This window comes from Epinephelus moara, chromosome 4 (assembly GCF_006386435.1).
Source record: "Epinephelus moara isolate mb chromosome 4, YSFRI_EMoa_1.0, whole genome shotgun sequence".
NCBI lineage: Eukaryota > Metazoa > Chordata > Actinopteri > Perciformes > Serranidae > Epinephelus > Epinephelus moara.
In genome coordinates, this window is record NC_065509.1 from 14,255,234 (window position 1) to 14,274,048 (window position 18,815).

The 18,815-nt window shown below is 43.0% G+C and overlaps 1 protein-coding gene across 9 annotated transcripts in view; it reads left to right on the forward strand.

The window, feature by feature from the left end:
• The window catches only part of LOC126389415 (rho guanine nucleotide exchange factor 9), a 49,252-nt gene that overhangs the window by 10,352 nt on the left and 20,085 nt on the right, over nucleotides 1–18,815 (forward strand). For 3 of the 9 annotated variants that reach the window (XM_050043092.1, XM_050043095.1, XM_050043094.1), the window contains 3 exons: nucleotides 16,413–16,592; nucleotides 17,255–17,344; nucleotides 18,435–18,635. In XM_050043092.1, the coding sequence (XP_049899049.1) occupies nucleotides 16,413–16,592; nucleotides 17,255–17,344; nucleotides 18,435–18,635 (471 nt within the window). Of the gene's footprint in view, nucleotides 1–10,745; nucleotides 10,963–10,989; nucleotides 11,406–13,158; nucleotides 13,240–16,412; nucleotides 16,593–17,254; nucleotides 17,345–18,434; nucleotides 18,636–18,815 lie in introns of those variants that run through there. The other 6 variants (XM_050043099.1, XM_050043096.1, XM_050043100.1 and 3 more) reach the window with 6 other exon arrangements.

An 18,815-nucleotide genomic window follows, 5' to 3' on the forward strand; every position in this document is an offset into this window, starting at 1 on the left:
TAAAAACGTTTTACAGATGTAATCAACAGTGACATTGGGGGCAAAAACAGACAAAACTAGGCAGTGGAATATTTACACTCACCCATGGTGCCAATACATTATTCAGACCTGATTAGGGGTTGTCAGCTTGCTGTTTTGTCAACATACAGGCTAATATCTGCAGGCTGTTGTCTAGGGGATCATGTGTGTTTTGCATAAATTGTCTGTTGTTTTAAAACGGCGCCAACTCAACCTGCCTTAAAATTTCCCACAAATAATATACACATGCATCGTTTTCAGTACTTTCACTGTCAACCAACTGGTCACCTGTTGCTTCTACAATGGCAGAAATAACTTTTTTCTAATATCCAGTAATATTGCTGGTCTATGGCTGAAGATTGTTTAAGTACTCCTCCATATTTGAGTATATTTTATATTTACTTAAATAGGCATCACACTAATATGTAATATTTACTGTGATAACTCTGGACTTTTGTATGAGCTCAGACAATCATCCTTTAAATGGACAATGAATTTTAGACAGAATATGTTATGAAACATGTTATTTTTGTACATTTAAAACTAGGCAACTGCTGTGACTTAAATATACGGTAATTGAGTATTTGTGCCCTGAATAGAATATGTAGTTCTGACCCTGGTCACTTTGTCCCGGTCCTAAAATAATGAGACAAAAGCTAACTACCTGTACGGTGTTCTGCTAGTTAGAATGTATCCTGCAGGGCTCTGTGAAAGATGGGCTGGATTTTTCTGGCAGCTGCCACTTCTTGTGTACATTATTTAGCTTAACTTTCTGCCTCTGACCTCCCTGGCTCCCTGCTACACCACATGCAGCGTCAGAGAAAACCCTTCATCACATACTTGTATTATGCAACCCCCTTGCTCCTTGTACTTCTCCCTCATTCCCCCTCTCCATCCGCTCCCTTTCTTCCTGACCTCAGAGCTCGTCATCCCCTCCCCTCATCACTTCCATCTCTCTTTTCCCCTCTCCTCAGATCAAGTTTTCTCTCCCCCACTGTCATTTCTTTGCTACCTCACCTCACCTCCCCACTATTCACTCCATCTCATTCCTCCCTCCAGGCATGTGAAAACACCTGCTTCTTGCGGCTTGGGATGTGTGTGTGAGTATGAGAGCAAGCAAGTTTCTATGTGCATCCATGCCTGTGTGCAGTCATATATTTTAGATTTTGGAAGTTTGTTAGCGAATGTTCTACAGGACAGCAATATGTCAGGTAGAGTCTATAAAGTCTTTGATGGCAGGAATTGACCTATCAACAAGCAGTAAGGTGCTGAGAAACACAGAATGCCAAACAACCCTGCACCCAAATATCGTTTCACTGCAGAGTTTTGCATTTCAATCCGATGTTCTGCTTTTGAACTCTTGTGGCGTGGAGGCAGTGAGAATGTAAAATCGTTTTAGCTCGGAGGACAGGTGGAGCTGTAGATATTCTTAACCAAGCCCCTTTTATAGTGAGTTACAGTGGGAATGATGGTTTATTAGAATAGGTGAGTAGGCTGTTTATTACCAACCTCTCAGATGATTTGACTAGCGTTAGCAAAATTATTACAATAAAAATCTAAATATACCCTGCTCGCAAAGAGACACAGTGCAAATATCCAATAAACACGACATGCAAATGCAGCAGCTAGAAAACTCAGGAAGGATGGGAAGACACTACTGCTCTTACCTCCCAGAGTTTGGGGCCGCAGGTGGCTGACAGCGCTCTGATGAATGATGACACTAGCGAGCACGCTTAGTACAACCAGCACAGTAAAGCAGTGCTGGCTGAGGCAACCAACCAAATCCAAGCATAGGTCATTTGATTTTATCCCTCACACCACAGCTGGGCTCTGAAATGACCAATCGTAGGGCTTTAATTAAGTACACACTGGCACTGATGCTGAACAGAAAGATAAATAAATAACAGTCTGTATTTTCAGCAGTGTTCCTTAATGCTTCCTTTTTGTTGCAGTTGGTAAAAAGCTACAATGCTGTCTTTGGGGAGCTTGTTACAGTGTCTTTTAGCACAGGCACTGTTTCCCCTCTATGGGAAATTTTAGAGAAATCTCAGACTGACTACACCTTCACTGAAGAGTGGGGAGCTTTAGGGATTTCAGGTTGTCAGTCTTAATGGATATGTGAGGGACGCAATGTGTTCAAATGAGGTTGAGCCCACTGGTCAGAGAAGAAGAGGGCCAAATACATTTACATGTTGCCTAAATCTAATTAGTGAAGTAATGTAGATAAAATTCACTGCAGTAGAAGTGGAATTATAATGCACATAATCCGATTATATACCTCTTTTTTTAAAGATATATTGAATATACACTTTCTTGCCCAGAAAAAAATTATAATATTTATACAGCTCTCATGTCTGTAGTATAGATATGAAGCTTCAGTCAGTAGCCAGTTAGCTTAGCTTAGCATAAACACTGGAAACAGGAACAAACAGCTAGCCTGGCTCTGTCCAAGAGGAACAAAATCACTTACCAGCACCTCTAAAACTCATGGATTAATAATTGAAATCTCTTATTTCATTTATATCTTTTATTTCTTGGCCAAGTGCAGTGACTTGGCCTCGATTCTCAGCTTCAGTGTGAGCGTAGAATCAAAGTTTCAGCGTCCTCAAGGCTAATGCTGCATTCACATGGAATCAGGGAAAATATAAAGGAAGGAAAAGACATGATGTGAGTGACAGCATTTGAATTTTGCATTGGAGCCAGTCTTTGGTGCTAGTTCTATTAGAGTCAGTGGGGTGGGGCATGGCAATTCACACAATGATCCATCATATCTTTGTTGTTTCATCTGTGACTGAAAAGTCCTTCCACCAGATAAAAAAAAACACAAACGCACAATTGTGTGATGTTGACTGACGTTCTTTATTTAAATGTGCCCATTCATTTTCCTGGTTATTGGTCTCGAAAGAGATCATGGGTCTGTCCATCAGCTGTATATAGCTCAACTCAAGCCCCTGTTTGCTCCAAGCCACATCATGATACATGACCAAAAGGGGCAGATCAGGCCTCTTATTACTATTACTGACCAGACTGCAATTATAACCAGATCAATTTATTAATGGCTGTGATTATTATTCTGGCTGGACTCAAGAGCTAGGTAAATATCTGCCAGACCAGGGCTTGACCGTATGCATAACAACGATTAAGCTAGTGAGGCTCTAACATTTGCCATCACTCACCTACACTGCAGCTCCCTGTTTGTGTCGTTTACACCTTGACGAGGATTATTTCCTACTAACGTTAACAGTTCTATATTCCAATTAATGTAGAACGTCTGCTGGCTAATGTTTGCTAAATAAAGTGCAAATGCTAACTTAGTTAAATGACAAAGTAATATCAATCAATCAGTCATTTATTTGTCACATGGAAGGTGAAACTCCAGTGAAATGTGATTCCATCAGCTCCTTTAACTTGTGCACTGTAATTTAGTCCTTTTTTGCATCATCTTACATTGTTGGCTGCTGTTTTATAATTGTCCACAGTTTCTGGCTGTGGAATGATTTAACTGTCTGCACATCCCGACCTCAACAAGATGGTCAAATGGTCACTCCTTCTGAATATGGGCAGCAACTCACTGCTGCTGCCTCTGAACGTATGCGGTGAAAACCCTAAGCAGGACAGGGACAACACCTCTCATTTCCACCGTCACACCAGTCCTTATTCACTGTAAAGCACTTAGCTCCTCTCCTTCTCTCACCAGAATCCTGTGCTCTGTGAGGTGGGCAAATAGAAAGAGTCACCTGGTTGAATGGCGCCATCCAGGATTTAGCTAGGTTTTCAGTGAATCAAAGGATTTCACAGCTCCTGATATCTCTGATATCCTAGTAACTGATGCAGCACAGAGGTTGTTCAGTTAATTTCCAAAGTATACAATGGCTAGTGCCCTTACTTATCCATCTTTCCTTGATGTTTACTGATGTTTACATTTGAAAACCTCAACCTGGCTAGATAGCAGCTAGTTACAGTCTTTCCAAAAAATGTTGCACCATTCCTTTAACGTTTGCCATAACACTTGGTCGGAATTGGTGAATCAATTGTGCTCCATCAACCAACACTGACAGGTACGCCCAGTGGTTCCAATAAAATTTGGATATTAATAGCGGTACAGGGGCAGTGTGTTGAATTATAGCTCTCTGTGATAAATGCTTTGAGCCATTAATGCCACAGTTAATCCACTTTCCCTTAGCTAATAAAATACCGTTATCAAAGTGGCATAGTAATGACCAAGTTTCTGTCACAGAACTATGGAAAACAGGTGAGAAGTGTTTTGAGTTAGCTCCATATTTTATGTTTCTCCTCTGCAAGCTTGTCTTCAAAAGCCTGTTTTTATTCCACAAGAGACTTTATATACCCTAAATTCTGGCAGTGTTTATACAAAGACTTCTTCTCTTTCCTTGCTAAAAATTCACAATGTTATGCAGACTCACCAGGGGCTGACATAAAGAACAGATTCATCTTGTTCTGCACTTTCCAGAACACATAGATATTGCACTGGTTTAACATTAAATAATAATTCATTTTACTGGTCCCATGGCTATGTCATGAATGAGTCAGAATATTTCTCCTAGGTCTAGGAATGTTGTGATACCAGTTGTGATGTCTTTAACCCTAATTCCCCCACCCCACTTGGCATGACCTACCTTTCTTATATCTAATCCATCTCATAATATTTCTTAAAATCCGCTATGCCCTGACCCACTGACTTTCCTTTACACCAATAGCCAAATTGAGCTGAACGAATAAACAGCTGATGTCTGAACAATGGTGACAAAACTGCGTTCAGGAAAAGTCCAGCGATTTATTTTTAGGGCGCTTCGTGGCTGGAAGGCCTGGGAGGAAGCAGGAAGTCAGTGTGGTTGTCGTGGGGACGGGAGGGGAACAAAAGAATTGGAGCAGACTGGAGGGGAAATGGGTGTGGTGGGCTTTGCCTCCCATTAGCCAAATACCTACTGACCACAAACAGATTCATTTGCTAGCACTGAAATTTGTAGTCTTACTCAGGGAAAGACTTTCTAAAGACGTAGCTCTCTGGCTAAAGGCCAGTAGAGTTAGGACTGACCTCAGAGTAGATCCACAGTTAGAACGAAAGAGCTGATCTCAGACCAGTAAATGAACATGAAGGAGAATTGTTGAATTCAGCCAATTCATTATATTTCTACACTGGTTGTATAATGAGTGGGTGTCCAGCAGTATTCATTGCATATGCAGAATTTCAAAGAAAATCTGCAGAAAGAGACGAGATGAATGTCATGAATTAAACTTAGAGAGTTTGACTCGTGCAGTTCTTACTGATGCTGGACTTAATCCTGTGCTTTAAAGATAGAGAAGATCTGGAATATTTCACTGTCTTTCAACTAAAGGTGAGAGGTACAAACATTGTTCCTCATATGGATGTCAGTGTGGCAGTGATGGATGATGCCAATATTGTAGCAAACGACCGCTGCCTATCCTACCAGGATACTAATAACTATTGTGAGTAGATATTGCCCCGAGGCATACATTTTTGAAGTAGTGCTCTGCAGCAATAGTATAATCACGCCATGCATTTTTGGCAGCATTGCATCAACCTTATTCGAGGAAGGTGTTGAGGATGTGCTTTGTATTCACATCTGTTTGTAATATTCATTGACAGGATATTGAGGCACACTCGAGGTCTGGACAGATTCCAGTTTGATGACATTAGATTGGCCTCTGTTATTTGCAGATGATCATCTCCCTTTGGCTTAATTCAACTGTGGTATCCAATGTGCACTGGAGTAGTTCCCCTCAAGGGGAAAAGATCTCCCAATCAAGCGGGTGGCGAGCAGCTGCATCCGTGGAAAGGGTTCAGGGTCATTTTCACAAGTGAGAGTGAAGGGCAAGATCTTGAGATTAACTGTCAGTTTGGTGCAGTGGCTGTGGTGATAGACATGATATTAGACCCTGGTGATAAATAGAGTATGCTGCCACAAAGCAAAGTTCACTTTTTCTGACCCTAACCTAGTTGTAAGCATCGAAAAGTGACAGAAAGGTTGTGATTTCAAATGCAAAGAGCTGCAATACAAAACAGCACAGTCACCAAAGAAAATGGCATTGTATGTTCTGCAAACCACAAATGCGTTTACATTTGTACGTTTCATAGGCATCATATCAACATCTATAAAGTGATGTAGTTCTGATTACATATGAGCTGCAGACCACTGTTAAACAACAAAACCAGTTGTTATTTGGCGAGAGATTGTGACATTTCTAGCGGCGATTGTGCCACCAAAATTGGGTGTTCTTTAGCAAGACATTGGCAACATTGCCAGTAGCGATTGTGGCGCCAAAACCGGGTATTTTCAGCCAAAGCATTATCTCTTCCTAACCATAACCAAGTGGTTTTTGTGCCTATAATTAACCACATCTTGGCCACAATGTTGTTGAAACATTAAGAAATGTAAAGTTTAACATATCCACTACACAACAGAGTACAAACGTAACATAACAGTTGTTTGCAAAAACATACAATACCAACCACTGGACATTAGGTTTCTCTGCAAGATGATTAAAGGAAGGGTTTACTTCTTTCCACATATTTTCCCACTCTTTTAATACTGTACTCATATGCCCATGATGTACTCTAATTGTCACTTTAATTGTTCGTCCTGTCCCTGCTAACTGCAATCGATTTCAAAGTAAGAGATTCAGGACAAAGAGGTATTGTGAAGTTTACCTAAAGTTAATATGAGACTTAAGCAGTCCAAGTTTGACAAATCCAGTGGATATCGCCACAATCTTGTTAGTACCAAATTCTTGCATTGTGTTACTATTGTTCTTTCACAGCTCAGCAAGGAAACACTATATATATATATGTGTGTGTATATATGTGTATATGTACCTTAATCAATCTGAGACAGCTGAGACAGACCCATGACACAATAGAGTGATCTGCATGCTCTGTTTTACTCTGGACCCTAAGCTTGATAAATGATAGGAAAATTGATAAATGAGTAGATGGATGAGTAGAATAAAGCCTTCACAATCCAGACAGGAAGGAACATTATGCTCTAGATTTTATCTTCACTCATTAATTCATTGTCATCATTAATTTTCATTGGGAAAACTGAAGGGTTTGGTGGAAGCTTTCCATATTTTTTGCTGAAGTGATTTAAAACATTGCTGCACATACAGTGAGGGGACACAATTATATAATACACAGTGCAGTACACAGTAATACAGTGATCCTGCTATAAATACCACCTATTTGAAGCCTAAATCTTGATGCTACAAATGAATGGTACAAATGCCTGACAAGAAAAACAGCCCTGAAAATGATGCAAGTCATATTGATTAACTACATCTGTACCTGTTGTGCATGTAAATCACGTACAGTAAGTTTAAGTTCAGTCTTATTTAACAAGTGATTCTCTGCTGGAGGGAGATATTCTGCCGTTTTTACAAACTCTCCCTCTCTTTTGTATATGTATGAGTATATTAGCATTGGTGTCTGTGCAGATTTAGACTTTCAGATGTGACCTTTGTTGTCTAAATGTCAGGGAGATTGGAGAGGGAGCCCACAGAGGTAGGGCAGGCTTATGTAATCTGCTCACTCTGCGTTTCACACACACACACACACATGCACACACACAAGCACGGAGCAAGAAAAAAAGCCTGTTTGAGGACGGTTGTCATATCTCAGCTGTGATGTCTCGTAAAGCAACCCTCTGAAAGCCTGGCTTTCAGGAGCCATTGCTTTTATCAGCACGTATGTGCAGAAAGTGCCCTGGAAATTATTTATGGCTTTAAAAATACTGATATAGTGCACTCTTTTGGTGTTATTCTTTTAAACGTATTCTCAGGTCTTTTGATCCATCCCGAAGCTCTCAGCTGAATGTGCCGACAGAGTGTAGTTTGGAGAGGGTTTTTGTGTCTGCGCGTGTGTTGGATGGTTGACTAGGTGGTGGCTGGTTTGGGAGTGTGGGGACTGAACTGAACTCATTCTCCTGTATAAATTCATTCATGATCATGTTGTGCTCTCTTCATAATCTGCCAACAATGAGAGGCGCAGGCACCAGGACAAGTGCTGCAGGCCAGGATGCACTCGTGTGTGTGTGATACACCGCTCACCTTAAGTATCACCGTGTAAACATGGAGGCCAAAATAATGATGTGCATGCCACTGGCAAACACGTGCATCAGATGGGAGCTGGAGCCATTTTGTCCTGTCACTCATAACGCTGAGCCTTTTAGAAAAACTGCACCGAAAAACTATGTTTTGAATACCAAACGCTCACCTCCTGTAGGTTTGAAAGGTGGCTCTGAAGTGTGTGCTGCTTGCTCCTTCTTGGGAAACGTCAGCTGCAGTCTGCACAGATCCACAGCAGTTACATTGGATAACAACAGCAGTTTCGTAGCGGAAAAATGTGTCCAAAAATCCACACAAACTTTTCAGAATAGTCCTGAAGCACAACCCACTTCTCTGGTATCCATCCATATGCTCAGTATGTTCCACACAGTCATATTTTTGCCAAAAGATATCAACCCACAACAGAGTTTGTTTATGTTGGCCCTGAGTGTAAAAAGCTAACCAAGCTAGCAGCAACTGCAATGTGTTCATTTAGCCGTATTTTGGTGCAAATGTGACAGTTTGGAACATATTGAGCATATGGAATGGCAGCTGCAGGAGTGGTTTAAGCAGTTTCCACTGACATTTCGATACCTTTTTCCTGCCATGAAGCTGGGTTGCCATTAAAATATATTGTAAAATGCATTATTTCAAGCTAAATACAGCCTCTGTCCTCTCTAACTTCATGTCCTACTGCTACAAGGACATATCCTTTTTACTTTGAGGGCACAAATGATTAATTCAAGGGATTAATATCCTCGTACAGCTCATTCGTGACCTTTAAAATTATACTGGGCCAAAATGATATTGGTTGTGTTTTTTTTTTTTTGTTTTTTTAATGTGAGTGACGCTCAGGAAATTGTTACTTTTTTCTTTTAAACAATTGTTTCTTTTGTAGACTATGTGTATGTTATGACGTCTTTCTGAGCCTAGGGCTTCACACGATTACCATATTACTTGGAAATGAGATTCACCATAAGTACAGGGCAAACCTCACTGCTTCTGAATATCTTTTCCTGTTCCACAAATTAGTGTTTGTTTAGTTTGGAGGACTGCAGAAAAAAACACCCACTCTAATTGAGGTTTGGAGCTGTGCATGTTTCTCCTTTCAACCATGTGTTTTTTTTTCTTGTACCTTTATCTGTTTAGAGAACTGTAGGTTTCCTGAGTCCTGTGCTTTTTTTCAGATTATGCTCTGTATTTACACAGTTACGCACCTTCACATCTGGAGGTTGCCTCTCGCAACCACAGTCTGAACTGTGGGACTCTGAGCAGCCCCGTGGTTAACTGGTTTGCTCAAGGGCACCTCAGTGATGGTAATGAGGTTTGGACACTCACAACCAGTGAGATAAAAAACATGGTACGATCTCTTGTTGGCCCACCCACACTGCTGGTAAGGATATTTCCCCACCTATGTTTGAGGTGATTAAATCCAGGTCTGTGTGCAAGTGTTCGCACATTAGCATACACAGTTAATTATTATTAAAATGTATCCACAAAACGCTTCGAATGCACTTGATCCTAGTCTCATTATAATAAACAGAGTGTCTGGTTATTGAATTAAATGGGACCTTCACTGATTTTACACAACATCAAGATCACAAGTCACAAGGAGTACCACTTAGCCTGTAAAAACAGATGTCTGTGGGTCTGGGTGAGCTCTGTCTGAGAAAGTACCCTTGATGATGTCATTTGGATAGGGATTAGACATTTTTAACAGACAGCCCGCTGAGGGTGTGGAGTCTGGAAGATGTGGCTATTTACAAGTACAGAGGGTTTAAGAGAAAAACACTATGAAATGACACTATTGTGGGTTAAAAGACAGTTCTACCATAGCTGTAACCATATGCAATGATGATGTCAATTTCACCTTCTCCTTACTTTTTGAACTACATCAACATAAACCCCTTGATGTTGTCAGAGAAAGAGTGCTAAGCTTGAAACACCTTGCAACCTACTTAGCTGCTGCCCTAAACTTTATGTGTTCTTTATGTCTCTCAGTGCCCACCTGGTGGATTGAGAAAATTATATTTTAACTTTTTTGCAGTGAAAATCTTCTATTTCTATTTCTGGACATGTTCACATTTCAAAGCATGTGGTGTGCATTTTGCTGGAGAATAAAAATGAAAGGTAGAGCTGTGAGTCTGGACTCCTGGCTTCATCACATTCTCTCTCTTAAAATCTGTTTTAGAAAATTGATTTTTGATCATGCAGATGCCCATGGATGGCACCCTTTAAGTGACAGCCGCTTGCATCAGTGATGTCGGTCTGCACCAGTGGCAATCCAGGGTGCAAATGTGGTTGATTATCTGATCAACTGGGCATACTGTATCTGATTGATGCGTGGCCACAGACAAATTGGCAGAAAAGGCTGACATTACGCCAATGAAATTATAAGATGGTGATCAGTTTGAGAAACGTGCATCCATTATTCTGACATTTATTCTCCTTCATCACGGGCTGTTAATGATAAGTGATAAATCACCACGGCACGGTGATATTTTTAGACGGGGTGGGAGATGAATGAGGTTATGATTCTGGCCTCTGTGGTCGATGTAGTGAGCGAGGGGCTGGCTGTGCCCCTCCCCCGACTGTAGGTGATGGCTGAAGCCGGTAGTCTGGCAGTGGAGCACTGATCAGTATTAATACAGGACCGCCTCTCAGCCTCACAGCCGATCTCTCTGGTCCCCACTCACCGGAAGGCAGCTCGGCAGCTGCGACCAGCCTGCGCACAGCCTCTCTCTTGTTTGCTTTGAGAATCTATTGGCCTGAGAGTCGGTCGGTTTAGGGGAAGAGGCGAAGCACCGGCAGGTGTTGACTAGCGGGGAGAAATCGCGGTGCAGACTGATGACGATGATGATGGTGAGGAATGATGCATCTCTTCCCGTGCCTTTATGAATTACATCGCGTATTGTGAAGAGGCGTAGGGGCATCTTTTTTTTCTCTCTTCATTTCTTGCCTAACTGTAATGGTGGATATCTCAGTGGCTTTGAGGCTACGTGTCTAGACGGGGGAGAGCTGAATACCGCCCGTCACTGAGAGCGCATCTCAGCATCGGCCCGCAGCGCTGCGCCATGGCCTTGGATGTCCAGACTTGCGCGGTGTTTACGGTGATCGCGGTTCTGGTGCTTGTGAACGTGCTGTTGATGTTCATCCTCGGTACTCGTTAATGGATCTGCGCTTGGGGCCCGGTTCGCAGCGCAGCGCACTTTCACACAGGAGAGGAGAGAAAGGCAGTGCGCGTTGGTCGAGAGCGGGGACACCCGGCGCTCCATCACGGCTACGCGTTGAAATGAATGACGTTGGTACAACATAATGTATTTCTGTTACCCCCCTCCCCAATCCTTCGTTATGTCTTGTGTCCTCTCACCGTTTGTGATAGCTAGTGTTGTCTGGTGGTGGTCGTAGTTGTGCGGATACAGATCTGTGATGCTCTTACCCTTTCTGTGGTGACTGGAAATTCATATCCCCCGCATATAAACATGTCCCCCCTACGTCGCTCTCCCTCTCTCCTCCATGTTGTATTTTGTGGATTATGCGCATGGATTAATTTTATTCTATAATAATTCCCTCTTTAGATGAAAAATTAATCTGATGGTATTTTTTAACAACAGCCTACTGCTGCGTCAGGACTTGTTTTGCTATTGTGATCCACTGTAGCCACATCCACAATATGGCAGCTGATAGCTGAGGCAGTGAGTGATCTCCTCCACTGAAGTAAATGTGATATTTGTAGCAAATAGCGGTGCAAGTGAGAGGTTTGTGTTGCTGATCGTAGACTCTAGAGGATCATTGTAATCTCAGCTGAACAGTAACCAATAGCAGGCAGGGCTAGGCCTAATAAAGGAGGGCCTCGTCACTCCAGGTTTCCCCCATTTTAGATGCAGCTAAACTCAGCTCCCATTTCATAGCTCACAATATTCATATTTCTCCAGTTTGCAACATTTCAGTGTGGCACCTGTTTCCAAAGCCTACACATTATTACACCTGGTCACTAAATAGTGGCTAATAAAATATGCATCAGTATATGTGCGTATTTCTTACAGATGAAATGTCCTCCAAGTGAAAAGGCTTGTCAGATGGAGATAAAAACTGCCCATTTCCTTTTCCCCCACATGCAGTGGCATAATCTAATAAAGGATAGGAGGCAGGTGTCATGAATGTTGAATGAATGTCAGAAATAGATATGCTAAAAGCCTATCTCACAGCTGTCCATGACAGTCCTATAAATAGGGATGGTAGGCAGGCTAGGTTTTTTTTTTTTTTTTTTTGAAGATACTGTATGTGCTCTCTCACACTCAAGGCTAAGTGCCATGTGTTTTTTGTGTGTCTCTAGTTAAGTGGTAAATGTTGTACTGTAAGTGTAGAAAGGAGTGTTTGGTAGCTATGTATTATGAACACAGATACCTCCATCACATGCCGTGGCATGTGGGCTGGTGTTTTCATCACTGTGGTACAACGCATAAACATCCTTCCTAGAGGGGACCCCCACAGGACTGTAAACATAGCATCCTAATAGTGCATACTGCAGTGGTTATCATGGCTCAGGTGGCTAGCTAGTGTTAACCCAGTCCTACTTACAGATGCGTGTTCACATGTAAGCACGTGAGCATGCTAAGTTGCACATATGTGAGCGTGTGAGTGTGTGAGCTAGTCTGGGTGGGTGTTATCTGTAGTTCCTCTTTGAATCTGAGTCGTGCACACGTCCCAAGTGTTCACACATTTGTAATCCCTCCAGGGCAGGTGCCTTCTAATAGAGCACTGTTAAATGCTGTGCAGTCAGAAGTGTCAATGCGCGGATGGTGTGTGCGAGCGAGACAACAGTGTGTGTGAGGATGTGAGTGTATTTCTCACCGGTTTTAGGCAGAGCATCTTTGATTGGCTCCCAGACTCAGGGTATAAGTGTATTACATAAGAGGGTTGGCAGACACAGGGAGGACGGACCGCGAGACTCACTCAGTGCGTCGGAAAGAGAAGCTTCTTTCTGGAATACAGCACCTTGTTACTCGACATCGCAGGCTCAGCTCTTGCGGAGGACCATCACCTCGACCACTTCCAAAAGAGATTTAATTATCATGATTGTATGAACCGGACTTCTCCATGCATACACTCTCTGAACAGTTTCATGCCACAAACATGGTAAGGCTGGCTAAAGGCGTGTATGTGTGTGTGAGTGTGTGTGTGCTCAGGGATGCTGTAGGTGCTTTGGTGCAGATGTGCTATGGCTAGAGATAGAGGAGGATGTTGGAATGCAGTGGAGCTGCCAGTGCAGTGAATGCTGATGTGTTGTGCTGCAAAGATGATATAAGCGAGGGAATCGGCTTTCTGTTCGCACATGTTTCCCTGTCAGTCTCCATGTCTGTGCTTGAGCATGAAACATGAAGCATTGTCATAAATGTCCATGTATAAGGATAGATTCCTCTGCTTTCATTTGCATTGACCCAAATACAGGTTTTGCGGTTTAAAGACAGCTGCTTCGCCCTCTGATCTTTGATGTTGTAACTGCAGTGTAACCATAATGATGACATAGGTCATTCCAGCTGGTAGACACACAGGTAATGATGAGTATTGTGGCAAGACTTCTCTGTGTTTGTGTGTTTATGTGTTTACTTTATGCCATTTGATCAAGCTAGGTGTGAGGTTGTGCCAAGGCAGGAATTGGGAAGATTGATTATGTAATGCTTTTTAATTTATTCAGACATGTAGAGGGAAAAAAGGATGCAATGTATTGGAGAGGGCAGTGCTGATCTCATTAGGGAGATGGAGGGATGAGGGGAAGGAGAGGACTGAGAAGGGAGGAACATTGGCTGTGAATGGATCTCTATCTCTCTCCTTCACTCTTTCCGTCTGTTGGCTATATTACAGCAGATTGATGGGGACTGGAGAGATTGTGCTTGGAGTGAATGGGGCTGAAAATGGAGTGGTCCTGAAGGGGTGTTGGGGGTAGGGGGGCAGTGGATTAGGGAGAGTAGACATTACAGTAAGGGAGCAGGAAGCAAGACTGACCTCAGTGCCAAGGCTCATCTGTTCTATGTGTGCTGTTTCAGGCTGAGGTCCTAACGTCAGATGTTGGTGGTCACGTTGAGCTGAACTACTCTTGTGTTTTGTTTTGTTTTTTTAAACTATCCAGTAGTGCAATGAACGATTTAAATCAAATCCCTTTTCCTGAATCAACAATGTGATTTTTGAAATCTTTTTGAGTTCATTGGTGCTGTTTCCATGGCAGCGTGACACATGTTTTTGCGGTAATCCTCCTCTCTTCCTGTAGTGGAGAGCTTTGAGATATAGGCTAGATCTATTGTTACCCCAGCTCCCAGCCTCATGTGGGCTGATTCAATCAACCTTCTCAGTGACATCTTTGATCTTAAACCTGCAGGCAGAGGCCTACACTGTGTACTTTTGCATTTCACATCAACGTGAAAACTATCATATTACTGGATTCTCTAATTTGATTGGTTTGTCACTTTAGTATTTAATGACAGAGTGCAGCTATTCAGTGGTCACTCTTTGTGTCAGCTCCCATAGACACACACACACACACACACACACACACACCTAAATTTGGAAATATTCTGGTGCATCCTGAAGTGTCCTTGCCTCATCCCATCATCTTGTCAATATCAGTGAAGCATCCTCATCTGTCGCCATGACGACGGCCGTTCTCTCCCTTACAGGCATGGCCGTCCCTCCCTATGTTCACTCCTCGGCCCTGATTGGCTTATATCCCCTGTAGCTGTCTCAGTAAACCATCAGGGAAGTAGGCTTGTCCACAGGTTGAAGGGGCAACGTAGCTGCTGAGTCTGAGAGCTTAGATCCTCACGGGGGTTCGGATGAATACAAACAAACACACGTATACACAATCTGCTGCTTCTCATGGACCGTCTTACGAACACACTGCATCAGCATATAGGTGGAATAGCATATTTTTGCTGGAGTGATGTGGTGCATTTTAAAAGGTTTTCCTATCTGGGGATTTCATTTTATAAGAGGCAGAGCAATTTTAAAGGATTGAAGGAAAAAAAAAAACATTGGCAAGCTCCACTTAGAAAGTAACAGTAGCTCAATATTAATATGCAGAAGCCTTAATACAAGTAAAGAACTAATTTAGTGTCCATCCATGTGACATCCCTGTCTCCAGGCCTTTGATAACTCCTTACCTAGAGCCTAAGCAGCTCCTGTCAGGCTTGGTTAGCGCTGGCTGCTCTGCCCACAGCCCCAGGGACTGGATGCATGGTTAGCTCTGGACTGGAGAATGCTGATGAACACTACTTTGGAGAGAACAATTGGAACAAACAGTTGGAGCTGTGCCACAGATGCATGCAGGGGTTTAATGCTTGTGAAGTTAAAAAGTGCAGCTGCACGTGCAAGTGTGTGTGTTTGTGCTCATCTCAAGGCAACAAAGCTGAGTCCTCAGTGTGATGGATGGTGAGGCTGTTTGGTAGATGAATGATGTCAGACCCAGGTCCTTCTCAGGAACATTGTCTGCTGTCTCTTGTCCTTTAATGAGAACAACCTTTAGCCTCTGCAAAACCCCCTAAAGAATACTGATCACCTGACAGGCTCTCACGGCCGTACACACCACGCCACAATGCACGCCCACAAAACAATACTCTGCTCATGTACATGCACACCAGTTGTACAGTTTAAACATTTATTTTCAGTGTCGCATAATGTCCACATTATTTATTCATGATGCTAAAATCAATAGAAAAGATTTGATGAGTCATCCTTCCATGTTTTGTCAAAGACTGCTGCTGATAAAATAACAAGCCCCGGTGACAGCATGAAGGAAGGGAGATTATCCCTTCACATTTGTTTGCTCCTCAGCATTTATATTACATTAACACATGTAATTATTCTAATGTCATAATGGGCCAATTACCATCCCTGTGTGGAGACTGGTGCTGTGCTTCTGAACGCTGTGTTGTTTCTCCACTAATGGCTCTGCCTTTTTTTTTTTGTGTTGTCGCATTTTGTTGTGTTGTACTGTGGTCTGTGTCGGCTATTGTGTTGTTCTATTTGCAATCCCTAAGCTGCCAGTGGGCCCTGGCTTTGAGGGTGTGTATTTGCATCCATTAGTAATCTGAGTGGGTTTAACAACAAGGATTCACACAAATCGAGGCCAAAATGAGGCTGAGTACTGAATTACAATCACTTTTAAATTTGATTTATATGCTGTTTTAGGTCACATGGATCCGTGTTTATTGGTCAGTGTCTGCAGTGCTCTTCATAGTGGTGTTTCCACAGCAGTGGCTCCACGTTATGAGAACAAAGCGTAAGATATTGCTTGTCTTTCCTTTCGATTTCTCCAGTTGATAAGTGGAGGTTCAATCGTCAACGCTGAGGCGGTATGGGACCATGTGACCATGGCGGACCGGGAGTTGGCGTTTAAGGCCGGTGACGTCATCAAGGTGCTGGACGCCTCCAACAAGGACTGGTGGTGGGGCCAGATTGATGAGGAGGAAGGATGGTTCCCTGCCAGCTTTGTACGGGTGAGTTAGCTGCAGCCATGGCTGGCCAGCGACCATAGACACAACACACTCCCACACACATACAGCAATGGAGGCACATGAACATATGCACACAAGCTAATAAATACAAAGAGGAAGGTGCGCATGCACGAAACACACACATTTATATGCCTGCTCCACACACAGACACGCTGTTGAATAATGCTTTATTTGGATAACACATAACACTCAAGAGATCAGAGAATAGCTAGCTAAGTGCCTTTATCGTGTGTTCAGGGACAATAAAACAAAGATGCTGATGAGCCCCTTTTTTAGTTTGGCATCAACTTCAACTCCTACCCTTGAAATCCACTTAAATTTACAACGTCCTCACTTTACATCGTGATTATATAATCTCACCAATATTTGAGTTCAGCTTAACCCGACACAAAGGTCTGATGCAGCTACTGCATGATATCCCATACTTTTTTTGTTTTAGTAAACTTATTAAAGGAAGAATTAGCATCCTGGTTGTAGGTGGAGGCCTCCCACAGCAGAGCACACACCCCCCTTTCCCAGACACTCCTCATGGCCATTCCCACCTGTCCACCCTTCCATATTCACTCCTGAGAGGGCAGGGCAGACAGGCTGACTGACTGTCAACCAAAAAGTATCTTTCTGTTCTGTCATTCTCTCTCTCCAAGGTGGAACCCCACCCTCCTCAGCCCCAAACAAAACAGGTTTTCTATATCAACCCCATAGCAACTCCACGGTTCCAAAACACCACGTCAAAGGTGCGTTTTCCCAGCTTCATCTACCCATCCAGCCTGCCCGCCCACCCGCCCGCTCCAGTCTGTCCACGCAACGTACCCTCGACATTACCAAACATTAACGTTCCCATGACGTTTTTCACACCATTCTCAACGGGGTCGATAGAGAGGCAGAACTGATGAGTCAAAAGTAAAGTAATGTTAAATGTCTTCTTAACGGCCTGCACTCAAATTCTACAACTGTATTCACATAGAATTAGACGGATTATGGAATCATTATTCCTGTTAACATTCATGGACATTTCTATTTTAAATATTGATTATTTTTTCAGTACTCCATTTACTATTGACTCTGACTATTTCTCAGTCTTAATGCTGCGCTACTAGTTCTCGTCTGCAGTCAGTGCTCTACCACCCGTCACTCTGCTTGTCTGTGGCGCTGCATTTCTCATCTTGTGTTTGGCATTCTACCCGTCGGTTCTTTGATGTTCTCCTGGCAAACTGTGTGTCATCAGGTGTTGGCTGCTGGACATCTGAAACCACGCACACTTGGCCCTTTCTATGAGCAAGAGTGGAATACACTATTTATGTGGTTCTGTGCGTGTTGGTGAGTGCATGGGTGAGGAAGTTGTGAGGTTGTGTGTGAGTGTTCATGCATGCATATGTGCAGAGGGGAAGTTTTTGTTTTTTGAGTCACACACAGGGCCGAAGTTGGGCATTAAATATCCTCTGGGCACCAGTCTCAGAAAGAGGCTTATTTTAAACTCTGGAGTGTTTGGCAGTTTGTTCCTCACCTTTCTGAAATGCTGGACCAACAGTTTTACTCACTGGCCAAACTACCAGAGACCCTGTAAATGAAGCTCTGTGTGTGTGAGGTGTGTGTTCACGTGTGTGGCGCGTGTGTGTGTGTGTGTCCTGTGTGCATTCATGCTCATGAGGAGGGAGTAGTGCCACTTATATGACAAAGATTTTGTAATATGAATACCTAAATGTATCTGTTTACTAACACTCTTTTCATCAGATTATTCACTTAACACTTAACTGAGCACATGTCTTATTCAACTGCATGTGTGTGTGTGTGGCTGTGTTTGTGTGTGAATGTGTTTGCACTCAGCTGTGGGTGAACCAGGAGGACGGGGGAGCGGAGCCAGCTGAGGGGACCAGCGAGGTGCAGAACGGGCACCTGGACCCAACCAATGATTGCCTGTGTCTGGGCTCGCCCCTCCAAAACCGAGACCAGATGAGAGCCAACGTCATCAATGAGATCATGAGCACAGAGAGACACTACATCAAACACCTCAAGGACATCTGTGAGGTACTAAACACGTGCAAACATCCATACACACACACACACGCTGCTTTAATACCAAAGACACAATAGGAAAGGTAAATGAAAAGGAGCTGAATTAACTGAAGCATGTATTAGAGAAGAAGCAGCCCGTTTGATGCTACACAAGGGTCTAGTATAAATTCTTAACACTCCCACATTCACACT